The 14,273-nt window shown below is 40.5% G+C and overlaps 1 protein-coding gene across 9 annotated transcripts in view; it reads right to left on the bottom strand.

The window, feature by feature from the left end:
- The window catches only part of ARID1B (AT-rich interaction domain 1B), a 347,806-nt gene that overhangs the window by 158,308 nt on the left and 175,225 nt on the right, over positions 1 to 14,273 (bottom strand). For 6 of the 9 annotated variants that reach the window (XM_053382240.1, XM_053382241.1, XM_053382244.1 and 3 more), the window contains exon 5: positions 5,121 to 5,162. The exons of the other annotated variants lie outside the window; for them this stretch is intronic. In XM_053382240.1, coding sequence (XP_053238215.1) covers positions 5,121 to 5,162 — 42 coding nt within the window. The remainder of the gene's footprint in view (positions 1 to 5,120; positions 5,163 to 14,273) is intronic. 9 annotated transcript variants of the gene reach the window in all.

The raw sequence follows: 14,273 nt of genomic DNA, 5'->3' as shown, positions 1-14,273 counted from the left end.
AACTATTCCCCCCCCCCAATTTTTCCAGAAAAAAACAGCTTTGAAAAAACCAGGGGGAAACCTGGTTCCCCCAATTTTTCCGGTTTTTCCCCAGGCCTTCCCATCTCTACTCATACCCTTCTTTCAGTAGAAGCTACTAGACTGGAGTGCATTATGCAGACAGAAGGAGTGTATTTGTTCACATAAATTTTTACTTCAATTAAGTCCATCATATCCTCCCCTGCCCCCAACTGAACCAGGTTTTAGAAATATTCTCTAATTCAATGTGGCTAAAAAGAGTTCTATGGTAACTTGGTGATGAAGGAGAATAAGATACACTAGAAATTACAAGGTAAGTGAATTTCCAATTTCTATTCTGAGCAGTAAAAGCATTTAGGGAGCCCTGCACGTTATTTCACTGTATCAAGGGGTTGCTGTGCACTCCCTTTGGATGCAGAAAGAACATGCCCAAAAATAATTCTGCAGCATCACCAGAAATGCTCATAGCCTATAACATGCCTGGCATTTTTTAAAGCAGCAAATGCTATTACTAAACTAACATAGAGATGGAAGTTGATAGATCTTGTTTCTTCATAACTTCCCATGCAAAAAGTTATATTTCACCAAATACATGGTTGGTTGGTTGGTTGGTTGGTTGGTTGATCGATCAATCAATCAGTTTGATTTCTTAGCCGTTCTTTATCACAAGACCACAGGCTGGGTTACAACAATACAATTTAAAAATCAAATAAAGCCAGTGCAAAGCCAGTAATACAATTTAAAACAAAAAATGGGGTGGCTCCTAAAAATATATCTCAGCTATCAAAGGCCAGGATGCAGATGGCCTTTGCTTATAATATCAAATAAAAATGATTCAGAGATCACTGAATGTAGGTTTCATATGACTACTAAAATCACAACATCTGACATAGAACAATTAATTGTGAACCTCATTAGAAAAAATAACAACTCGTGGTTGCCATAGTGGAAATCCTTGAATGCATAACTAGTTTTTATATTCGCTTTTCTCAAAAGAGAAAAGAAAGAAGAAAAAGGCAAATATTTCTATTTTAATTTTTAGTAGCCATAGAACCAACACAACCTGCACACTAGGAAGCCAGTCTATGGTGGGTGTATGCATTGGGTAATATAGAGGAGCTATATCTAAAAAAGATTTATGTTTTCCAGTCTTGTCTGAGTACTTCAGATAAAACTACTGATTAATAATCAGAAATCTGTTTTCACACCTGTGCAATATTCTTGAAGTCAGCAAAGGTTGCATGCAAGGTTAGAGCAAAGGCATAATTTAGAAGAGGGTATACATTAAATACACTCATCAACAAATCAACGGAGTCAGTACTTAAAACACTCAATCGGATAAAGGTTAATTGGCTTTAATAAAACTTCACTATCCTTTCAAGATGTGAATGGTATTAGTAGCCAGCAGATGGCAGAAGCAGAGGCTGCTTTGAATGCTTTCCAGCAAAAGCCATGCTAACAATGAATGTAGCTATTTTTCTTTCATCCTAACTTGCCTTTCACAAACATGATCATAAAGCACGTATCAACCAGCTGAACATTTTCAGGTTTAGTATGCAGAAGAATATTTAGGTAACAGTTGGGTTCGTACCAATTTTCATCTTTACCCCTCTCACCTTACCCATGCCATATGTATATGGGAAGAGGATGTAGCTTAATGGCAGACCACATGCCTTGCAGGCAGAAGTCCCCAGGTTCAAACCCTGGCATCTGCTGGTATGACTGTGAAAGGCCCTGTCTGAAATCCTGGGAAGCAGTGTACACAAGAAATAATCAACCTGATGCCCTTTAGATGTTCTGGACTATAATTCCCATCATCATTGACCGCTGGCCAAGCTGGCAGATGCTGATTGGGTACCCCTGATGTACACAACAAATAGAAGTGAGATAGTTGGGCCGATTGTCTTACAAGGCAGCTTTATGTGTTCCATATTCTCTCACCCTAAATTTATGGTCACCTAAGTGGGTGAGTATAAATACCCTGAGAAAAAGATTAAAGAGCAGACTAAGCTCTAATCCAAATGTTGAGTGTTGCAATACACTAACTGAACTCCACATGAACAGTGTTCTAGTATTTCAAGCAGATGTGAGAGAACATTATGTCCACAGGGAGCTCCGGTGTTAGCAGGAACCTCTTCATTAGCTCCAAGTATTGGGTTACCCACATTGCATGTGACACTGCTATTAGCACATAAGCTAGTGAGGAAGCTCCATGTGGGCATTGCAGTTCATTACACAATAATAAATCTTTGGACTGGACTGAAAATACAGAATTGCATAAAAACAATTTATCTGATGAACTGAGACAATCTTGTGGCATTATACTTCGTCTGATGCAATGATGTCTGCTTTATGGAATCCTATGGACCTCCTTGTAACACCTCTAAAACAAGAGATCCCTGGTATTCCACATATTTTTTTAAAAAAGAACAGACCTTAATATTATTATTTTACATAGTGCCAGTTATTTATGTGTTTTACAAAGAGTGAGAGAAGAGGTCCTCAGTGCAAGGGGGCTTACACTCTAGAAACAGACACAAGCGAGACAGCAGAGAAATAGGAGCAAAATCAAGGCAGGGGGTAAACATGGGGAAGATTATGGTGGCCATACCTCCCCAGGCTTAGCTGTCATAGCATATGGGGACCAGAGGTTTGTGCCAATTTACAGAAAAAGTGGGTTTTGAAGACAGATGATAATATATGATTAAACTTCCAACACTACATTAATTCTGTTGAACGCTGTACTAAAGGTTTCTTCTCAGAGTAACTCTTTGATCTACCTAAGATTTTTGGAATGAAATATGTAAAAATGCACTTCCAATAAGAGGGGAAGAGCACAGAAATTGCCCTTTTATTCCCAGTTAGAATGCTACATTTGTTAAATACTTTAAAAGAATACTCGAGCAGCTCTATTTGTTTTTCATAAATTATTCCAAGACAGCTTTTTAGGTATCACAAGAAAATACAGGCAACAATGTTCACTTACTATGCTATGCAGTTTGTTCCTATCACCCACTCTGCTACATGCACTTCCCTCATAGTAATTGGGCAGTGTTACCAAACAGGAACTAAAGGAAGCTAGGAGATCACAGATTAAGATACCAGGGAACCAGTACTCTGTTTTGACTACAAAGAATATATATTTACAAGCAATTAAGTATCCATTCATACTGGATTGCAGGATATTGTAGGTACATAGAACTATTATTGTTCCATTGACAAAAAGTACACTTCAAAGATTATTTAAAACACAGACAATATGTTTAAAAGTTAGAAATTCAACTTGAAGTCATCATGCAATCTTATTTATATCTTCAGTTCTGACTGCTTGTGATTTATTGGTGTTGGCCGCTAACCCTGTAAAATGCAGCCAGTGTAGAGCATCCAATGGGAAGTTCAGTAGAAAGTGTGGTGTTTTATAATTTTCTGAAGTTTTGGGAAACAGTATCTTATACTATCAAGGCTATATTGATAGGAGAGAGCTTTGGACTTAAAAAATATATATTGAAAGCATATGAATGTACGCAAAGAAAAACCAAAGAAAAACCAAAGTCACAACCATTCCTGCCTTAATTAAAACATACATCAGTTTTTCCATCTGTGCAAAGTTAGCCATTAAGCTCTGTTTGTGTGTGACACTGGCCAAGGGAAGTGCTTACCCCTGCAAGCAATCTACACATGCTTCCTTCCCTTTTAAAAGCACTTACCATATGCATTGGCTCATTCGTGTGTAGACTTAAAGTGTGCCAGCCGTCTGCCCTCCTGGGTCACTGAACTGCTAATGCTAAACATGAGCCGGTTGATGCATGTGCTAAATGCATTTAAATATGATGGGAAGAAAGTGGAACATTTACATGGTAAGCGCTTTAAACCATGGCCTTTGTCACATATAAAATGGGCCTAATACTATTGCCAACTTGCAACTTTAGCCATAAAATAATAGCAGAGCCTTCTCCAGAATGGGTCAGGCAGTGAGAGCTATTGGCTACAATAATCTTCAGTAATACTTCTGTTTACTCAGCTAGCATGAAGGATTATAGAGATGATTTTGCAAGAGCTGACCCTCCAGCTTTATTAAATATTCAGTGAATGTTCTGTATGCACGCTGCGCCTTAAAACAAAAAAAAGACAGAAAGCGCTACAGAATACCATATGTTAAATACTTCACATAACAGTAGAGCAGGGCTACTTATTTTTAATAATTTAGTTTAAATCAGTTTATCAGGTATCACAACATAATAAGGGAACAATGGTAAAGCATGCTGTCATAAATATTTAGTAACTTTAACAGTGTAAATTTGGATTTTTTTCCCAGTTACCAGAGTTAATTTTGTGCATGGTTCTCCCTTATGAATTTTGAAATTCATTCTTTTCTTACTGATTGTTCTACCTTGGTGATAATGCCGCTGTTATGCCTTTCAGAAGTATCATATTATACGGATAATTCAACAGCAGGAGACTCGTGATTTAGGCTCATGTTCCCAAATTCTTCTCCCTCTCCCCATAACCATTCTCTCTTCTCACTAAGTGTCTGTATAGCCTACACACAATCTGTTTTGCCTAGGATCATCTGCTACTAAGTACGCTTAAGAATGAGATCAATACCATAATGTGCATTATCCAAGATTTCACAAATAATTGAAATCAATGTTTAAGTTTGTGAAAGTATGCATAGAACCTTCACAAGATCTCTATAATAACCTAAAATTCCAGACAGTACAAATCAGAACTACCAAACTGGTCAGACATCAACCCCCTTACAACGAAAAATGGCTATTAGTACACAAATGCAAGAGGCTTATTAAACTCCAGAACTCTATGAAACACCACATTCAAAAGTCCCCTCTTTCCATTCCCCTATAACGTCAGCTTTTCCAATCTGTGTCCCCTCAAAACATTTCACTTTGAAAATAAGTGGAACACCACAGACCATATGAAATGCCACCTGCAGAGTATTAAGCCCCAGATGTTGCTTGAACTAGTGGATTTGAATCAAATATTGATACAGTTTTTGGGGGTGGGGAATAAATTTTTATGAAAAATCAAATCAACCATCCTACACTGATGACACCTAGAAAGTCAAAACTTCATCAACTACAGACCTTGAGTCCACATGAAGCATCCTCCGAGGCCAAGACTTCAACCTGAAATTATAAGCAAAAATATCATTTCAAAGGTAGTCACTTAAAAATATCTATTGACCAGAATAACAGAATCCAAGGAGAAAACATATGCTAGAACAGAACTCACTGTGTAATCCCATAACACAAGCTGTTTAGACACAGAATAGATAGAACCAAGATATGAATTGAATACACTCAAAAATGCCAATCGTCATTTGGGGAAGGTCTGCTGTCAAAAACTAGAGTTCTCACCATAATAAAGATAGCTGAAGAAAATGTTGCAGTGTTTTATACTGTTCAGGGGCAGGGAGAAGCTAGATTGGGGTCTTCTGGTAGATCTCTGGATGATGTGTGGTAGATCAGCAAGGATTTCTGACATCCAATAAGTCAGGCTTTTTAGAATTTCTGATCTGCAGTAACTCATATGCAAATTTGTACTTGCACTTGCAGGTCATCCCAATGCTGTGGCTCATGGAGTGGGTAACTGGCAATGCACCTAATTGGCAGATAAAACTCAAAGCAGGTTGTGCCAGTCTGAAGTCTGCCCAAACCTGCTGAATGCTGCATTCGTGCAATATCCAGTTCAAGCAAGAAACACTGTTTGCTTCTGGATGAGGAAAAGACAAAGGGCTAAGCATATCAAGACAGTGGGCAGGTTTATTGGTGGAGTTTATACCAAAACCTAATGATGGTCCTTCAAACTGGTTTTCTGTTAAAAATAAGGTAATTATGATAATACACACACTTCTAAATAGCTGTCATGGATTCATCCTCAAACTGGAATTAAAATTATGCATTAAGGTTATACATAATTGGAACCTTAAATAATTAAACAAGCACACACACTACATAAGCATACGGAGCACTTGTAAATTTGTGACAATCAATAAATATATATATATATATATTAATACTGTTGAATGACTTTCAGCTACAAGTAAGGCTTGGACATTCTTTCTTGAATGATCTTTCATTTCTTCGCGCCATATCTCACAAATGCATACACAGACACACTCCAACGCTAACCCTCTACTTTTGCTCTGGAAGCACCAAACGCCTATATCCAAATTATATAAATAAATACATAGGCCTTAGTAAATACAAGCGACAAGAGCATTGGGAAAGAGGGGCTAATCAAGGGTGCAGCAAGTCAGAATTTAGGGAAATTACCCTTCAAGTCAATGGACAGGGAAAGGAGTTATGAATTCAGAGCACAAGGAGCACAACTTGCCCCAGCCACAAACTAAAGCACTATTCTAATCTCAAGTTTATGAGATGTTGCCTGGCTTCAATATTCCTGCACCAACTTACATGACAGAAAAGAAACAAAAGTGGAAATCGGGCAATGAGTATAGTCTCACAGAATCCTGACCTGCCTTGAGCAAAGCAGATTCTGCAAACAACAGATTTGCTCTCCTGGGGCAGAAGCCGCAGCTGCTGGATTGCAAGAAACAATGAGGCATAGAAGCACAAAAGAATGTGTGCATGCTGTTATAGGATCTAGTAAGGCCAAAATGGAATTGCCAGTGATCTACTAATGCTAAGATTTGAATACACATGTTCAACTTTTAAAAGAAGTATTAACTTCTTACCATACTTCACAATCAACTGGGTGACATGGGCTTTAAATAGGCTTGCCTGTTTTGGAAGTGCATCCTACTGATTTCAAAGACACTTACCTCTAAGTAAGTATGCTTAGGGTTTCAGCCTTATGTCCACATCTGTATTCTGGGCTGAACTCTGGAGCAGAATTTCAATTTAATGTCACCATATCTAAAAAAAGATTTCACCACCTAAATGCTGAAGCTCCACAATAGTACATGTGACTTTTAAAAGAAGGATCTGACAGGCTGCATCAACAAGGACAGGGAAAGGGGGCTGACAAATTAAAATAACCAATAAATTCATTTTGCAGGTTCAAACAAGGTGCATTCATTCAATGCTCAAAACAACTGGCAGAAAACAGAGCATTTCATCACACTGGTAAATGTATACCGTATTTTTCGCCCTATTGGACGCACCGGCCCATAGGACGCACCTAGTTTTCAGGGGGGGAAATCAAGGGAAAAAATATGATTTCCCCCCCTCAGCTCTGGGAGCAGCGGACAGGCTGCACGCAGCCTGTGCGCTACTCCAAGACCTTCTCCCTGCTTTTGCGGGAGGTGGCGGAATTCCCCCACCTCCCGCAAAAGCCCACAGGAGCCGTGCGCGACTCCTACGGGCTTTTCAACCAGGAGGGAGAAGGGACTGAAACGGCCATTCAGTCCCTTCTCCCTCCTCGGGGAAAAGCCCCCAAGAGCGGCACGCTCTTCAAAGGGTGCGCGGCTCCTGCGGGCTTTTCTACGAGGTGGGGGAATTCCCCCACCTCCTAGAAAAGCCAGCAGAAGCCGCGGAGCCCCTTTAAAGAGCGCACGGCTTTTGCCTGCTTTTGCGGGAGGTGGGGGAATTACCCATCTCCCGCAAAAGCCCACAGGAGGGTTCGAGAGTAGCGGGAAGGTGTCACTCGCCTTCCCGCTGCCCCACAATCTCTGGGGCTGGCGATGGGGGAAGCGCTGCTTTCCCCACCGCCAGCCTCAAACCCGGGTTGGAGAGTAGCGGGAAGGCGTCGCTCGCCTTCCCGCTGCCCCCCATCCTCTGGGGCAGGCGATGGGGGAAGGGCTGCTTTCCCCACCGCCAGCCTCAAAGCCGGGTCGGAGAGTAGCTGGAAGGCGTCGCTTGCCTTCCCGCTGCCCCCCATCCTCTGGGGCAGGCGATGGGGGAAGCGCTGCTTTCCCCACCGCCAGCCTCAAAGCCAGGTTGGGGAGCAGCGCTAAGGCGTCGCGCGCCTTCCCGCTGCCCCCCATCCTCTGGGGCTGGCGATGGAGGAGGCGCTGCTTTCCCCCACCGCCAGCCTCAAAGAGCAGACTCTCCTGGCTTCAGCGGAAGCAATGCAAAGCCTCCGGAGTGCAGGCTTCGGAGGCTTCGCGTTGCTATCGCTGAAGCCAAGGAGCCTGCATTCGCCCCATAAGACGCACACACATTTCCCCTTCATTTTTGGAGGGGAAAAAGTGCGTCTTATAGGGCGAAAAATACGGTAGATGTAAAAGTTAAACCACAGAAAGTGGGAGGGGGGAGATCACAGGCAGAATTAGAATCAATAATTATGTTTGACTCTTTAAACAATACATCCATTTACAGCCAAGAGATGCATTAACAATATTGTCTATAGAGCAGGCTCTAATTGGAAATCAGCTAATCTGGGCAGAAAGAGAAGAGAACATTAAACTAGTTTGATGCCGTATTTTTGAAACACTATCCAAATTCTTAAATTAAAATGATATGGAACTGACTAATTTAAAATTATTATTTTAAATTTTCTCCTGTTAGACCACAGAAGCAAAAAGAGACAGTTATAACAGCAAACAGTTAAAATCTGAGTATGTTTTGTCTTTCATATTTCCTATGTGGGGCTTATGAATTTAACTCAAAAACTCAGCATGAAGTCATCAAATGCTTCTAATTGCAAACAATTGAACAGAATAACACAGATAATGTCAATTCTTTTCTTTCTTTTTTTAAGAAAGTAAAGAGTAACCATCAAGTGCTTAGATTTAATGCCCTGATACAATATTTCATGTCATGCCAAGGACAGTCCAATAAAATACCAACATGTTCTTTTTGTTAACAGGAAATGATCCCCATCCACCACAACATACAGTTGTATCTTACTCTCTTTAATTTGCTCTTCTTGTTTAAGTTTACTTTAAGTACTGTGAAAGCACATATGTAGTTGTAATGTCACATAGAATAAGTTCTGCTTAAACTCAAGCAAAATTACAGCATCATGCAGATTGTAGGAACTGCTTTTCTTAATAGTTTAAAACCATGCCTGGGAGGAATCACCCTCTAGTGGAAACTGCAGGGTACTTCAAACACCTTGTGAGTGTATCTTGTAACATATCTAATAAAAAAGAATAAGGACACCTCTCTATATTGTTCATCTGCTTAACGCTCGTGGCAGTGGATAATGAGTTTGGCTATCAACTGAACGTAACCTGTCACTAAATAAAGGCGGTCAGTAGCTGTTGTTGGTGCTACAGAATTGGAAACATGCAAACTTGCCATTAACAACACTGAAAGCTTTTAAACTATTTCCCCCCACAAGCAGAGGTATCCATTAAAAAACCTGCCTGCTTTTCATTTACTTTTACATGCTGATACTATATGACTGTTGGTTATCCTAGATGCGTATTTAGCTCCTTAGGACACAGACAGCAGGCGGCAATATAAACTGCTATAGATTTCTAATAGCAGCTAACATTTCTGACTGATAAAGGTTTCGGTGGACGTCTTAAGTCCTGAAGTGCTGTTGGGCCTGAAACTGGGTTAGCCGGCTCTGCTGGTGGAGGAAGAAACAGAGGAGGGGGCCTCTATTGTAGGAACAAGGGTGGGAGGAGGGAAGGATCTCCCTTTACCACCCTGACTTCTGTCGCTTTCGAGTCACATTGGAGGGGAGAGCCTCAGAAGACAGTAGCAACTTGAACAGCAACAGGAGAGTGCAGTCATGTCACATAGAACTAGTTGCCACCTTCAGAGATGGGAGCAGACCCACCCACCACTATATACTGCATACTTGCAATCTTGATATTCCCACAAGATGAGAGGGTCTCATAAGTGAGTATGCACAACTCATTTTTTAAAGCAAGGCAGGACAAGTGCAGAAACTTGTTGGGACAGTCTCATCACTTCTGTTTAGTTCTAAACTTCTTGCCCTGCTTCTATACCATTACTTGCCACTACAAGTAAGAGCCTCTGTGTGCTGAGCAGGAGCCAGGACAGTGAAGTACCTCCCTGTTTTGATCACTGTGACCTCCAATTATGGAGAAAAGTCAGTAAATTCATGTTCAAATGCACCATTCAACAAGACAAAAATGCACTTTTCATTATTCTAAATAAAGAATTCTAATTAAGAATTTTACAAACATCCCTGATCATTTAGTTTGCATGCCACCTCTCCTACAGAATTTTAGGAAACTTCTGCTTGGTTCTCTCTATGCACATGTAAGCACATTAAGACCCAAGTGTCAGAACTTTCCAGAAAGAAGCACAAAGAAGAACACTGCTTCTTCATAAATGGAAAGCAAGTATTTATTCTGTCCGATCGCTAAGTGTCTAAGTAGTGTCATTTCACGTCAGTTCAACGTGGTCATGTCACCCACCGTCTTGGATTTTTATGAAACTTGGTGTACACCCTTCCCTTATGACTGAAATAAACCCCCTGAAATTTCCCCCCTCTATCTCAAATGGTTTTGATTTTATAGCGCTTCAAAGTTTCATGAAATCTGCGTTTCTGTCCCTCTTGAGATCCTCGGCCTTGCATACATTTTATTTCTCTCTCTCCATAACCAATGATCAGATCTCTTTAAAATTTTACACAGACCTCAATAACATGATGAGGACTTCAGGAAAAAATATACCAGCTGTGTATCCATAGCTGTGATAGAAAAAATTAATGAAAACAAAGTTGTTCATCTTAAAATTTAAACTAATACTGTATTGGTTATTATAGGTTATTATAGGTTTGTTTCCCCCCGAAAGTGCAGACTTGTTTTTAGTTTGGGGGTATTTAAAATTATGAAAATTGAAGACTGGAATAAATTTACGTAATATTTAAAAGGATCATTGTAATCAATTAACAACACTAGCAGTATTGTAAAAAGCTATGGATTGCAGCAAAATTGTACCCAGTAGCCATCTTTTCTCCACAATGTCCAAAAAACGTAAAAATTTTTTACAAGACATAAAAACCCTATAAATTTCATTCTTCATCAAGAAAAAGCATGTCTTTGCAATAATTTTCACCATCAAAAATGTTTGATTCCATCATGCCCACACGCTGAAAATTGAGGTTTTCTAAACCTAGTTTTTCCACCAAAAAAACTACATTCATAAAAAAAAAAAAAGGCTTTTATAAAATCTTTTGAGTGCTGGTGTATTTTTTCCTGAAGGAGGAAATAGATACGGTCCTCAAAAACCTGAAACCATACAAAGCCCCAGGCCTGGATGGCTTTACAGCAGAATCCTACAAGAAATTCAAAGAACCCCTAATGCCTTACATGACCTGCCTATTTAACAACATCATAAGAGGGGGCCCCATTCCTAAAACCTGGAACTCCTCCAAAATAGTCTCTATTCCAAAACCATACAAAAACAGTCTCAAGTAGAATCATACCGCCCAATCTCATTAATAATCCAAGACTACAAGATATTAACATCCATCTTGGCTAACCACCTAAAAAAATTCCTACATAAATTAATAGCCCCAGACCAGACAGGCTTTGTCCCTGGTCACAATATAACAGACCCCATTAGGAAACTACTGAATCTGATTGAACACAGCAAGGCAACTAAACTCCCATTGATGATTATGTCCCTAGACATCCTCAAAGCTTTTGATTATCTAGAATGGAAATACCTATTAGCAGTACTAACAAACATGAAATTTGGTCACAACTTCTTACAAACCCTCAAACAAAATGCTGGACTAACAGCATGGACTCTGATACCATAGCAATCCAAACAGGCGGCAAAACAAGGATGCCGACTGTCTTCCTTCCTATTCATCCTGGCTCTGAAAACTCTAGTGATCCGAATCTGAGCAGCCACAGGCATCAAGGGAGTGGAAATAAAAGGCAGAACCTATAAATTAGGGCTCTTTGGAGACGACCTGATGGTCACAGCACCAGATCCCATAAACACAGCAACCACCCTAACCAAAGAACTCAACACATTTACAATGGTATCGGGCCTACAAGTAAACTTTGCAAAATCTGAGGCTGTATGTTTCAACACCCACATATCCAAAAAGAATTTGCCAACATCACCAGGCAAAGTGTCCCCAAACCCCATCCCCACTAATCCCTCTGGCTCACCACCCACTATTCCACCAGCACAAAACTTCCAGATAAAAACCTGGCAAGCCAAAGGCTCATATCACCTAGTAGACTTCTACAAAAAATAACAAACCCACATCAACACAAGAAATGCAAGGCAATCTAGGGGACATCCAAATGCCCTGGCTAACACAACACCAATTACATGCCTTCTTAAACAATCCAGTAGTAAAATCAGCAGCAACTAGGCTCTTGACAACCTTCGAAAACCTCCTCCTAACAACAAAGGGACACGGCAAGGGGATGGTATCCACAATATACAAAATACTGCACCAAAATTCCACAAACCCCTTCGACGTAATCAAAAAACAATGGGAGGACGACATAGGCTATGAAATTAACCCACCCAATGGACTAGAATGTGGTCTAAATCTCCCTTTAAATCCCTCTCAGCTAAAAGAAAAGAATTCACCCTGAAACTCACTTACAGATGGTACCTAACACCATGTAAACTAGTGCTGATACGCCCAGGAGTCTCACCAAAATGCTGGAGAGGATGCATCTCCACAGGCACAAAGCTCCACATGTGGTGGGAATGTCCCAAAATCCAACTCTTCTGGACTTCAGTAATATAAGAAATAAGCAAAATAACTAAACAAGTATTAGAAGTCACCCCAGAACGGGCCCTACTGAACATCTTCCAAGATAATAATGCTCACTCACATTATAAAGAGCTGATAACCCACCTACTCTTAGCAGCCAGAAGCATCATAACCAGACACTGAAGAGACCTGTCAGGAGTAAACATGAACCAATGGTATCAAACAGTATGGGAAACAGCCTTAGTAGAAAAACTAACCAGTAAACTGAAACTGACATGGGGACAAATAGAAGACGCCTTTATCACATACATAGCCCAACAAGACAACAAGAAGAATCTGTCGACATCATACGAATCAATATGGCTAACCTGACCCAAAAACCCACCGTCACTCTCTCTCTCTCTCTCTCTCTCTCTCACACACACACACAGACAAACAAATCCCACTACAGCCAACCAAAGACAATCAACCAAACCCTAGGCCACATCCAACTTCTCTCACCACCAAGGAAATATAACAAGTGAATAGAAAGCGAACCCGCACAAGTGACGCTGACACAAAAGCCCACACATACACTAAGAAGAATAGAAGCATTCCCACCCCACCCCACCCCCTCACTACCCTCCCCCTCTTTTCTTCCCAACCTAATACTGCATGCAACACTAATGTTTCACAACAAATGAAACTGATCTGTAGAAAACATAACTTGGAAAAAATAGACAATGCACATATTTCTGAAAAGTAAGAAATCTTTAATAAAAATTATTATAAAAAACTAGCTTACCACTGAATCCTAATAAAGAAGGGTGCAGGGTGATCTGAAGCAAAAGTGGGCAGAATTTAAAGAATTTTTGGCCCAGGAATTTGTTTTGAGTGCCAAAAACTGAACTGAGCTCACAGTCCTTCTACATAAAAATATAGTCAAAATACTCAACTTTCCTCATTTCAGCACTGTAATTTTGGGAAGGGGCTGTTTATTTTGTTGTTGCCATTGTTAAACAAGTTGAGAGTCAGAAATCCTTGCTTCTACTTCATTCACTCAGAAATCTGCAGGTATACCAGTAGATCCTAATCCATCTTCTGCTCACCATTACTAAACTATGTTATGAGCAGGCAAGAGTAGGTAGCCCTTATCATATGGAGAGCCAGTGTGGTGTAGTGGTTAAGAGTGGTAGTCTCGTAACCTGGGGAACCGGGTTCGCATCTCCGCTCCTCCACATGCAGCTGCTGGGTGACCCTGGGCCAGTCATACTTCTTTGAAGTCTCTCAGCCCCACTCACCTCACAGAGTGTTTGTTGTGGGGGAGGGAGGGAAAGGAGAATGTTAGCCGCTTTGAGACTCCTTAAAGGGAGTGAAAGGCGGGATATCAAATCCAAACTCTTCTTCTTCTTTTCCTGAGAAACTGATTCTCCCAGTCAGTATTTATCATGGTGGGGCTCCAAAAGCCCCATCCCAGCCTAAGACAAGTCCCCAAGGAGAAAAATTGCTTGGGAGCAGAGGTCATAGTAAAATTGACAAAATCATAATGCCTCTAAAGCAAAATTTCACAAGGAAGAATCAACATAACACAAGGAAATAATTTGCGTTGGGTGCTTTCCCCCTCTCCCACAACTGAAATTAAAAATCCTCAAATCCAAACTTGGCCTTTTCATTTGTGT

The sequence above is a fragment of the Podarcis raffonei genome, chromosome 3 (assembly GCF_027172205.1).
Source record: "Podarcis raffonei isolate rPodRaf1 chromosome 3, rPodRaf1.pri, whole genome shotgun sequence".
NCBI classification, from domain to species: Eukaryota; Metazoa; Chordata; class Lepidosauria; order Squamata; family Lacertidae; genus Podarcis; species Podarcis raffonei.
This window is presented reverse-complemented; position numbering and strand designations above follow the sequence as displayed.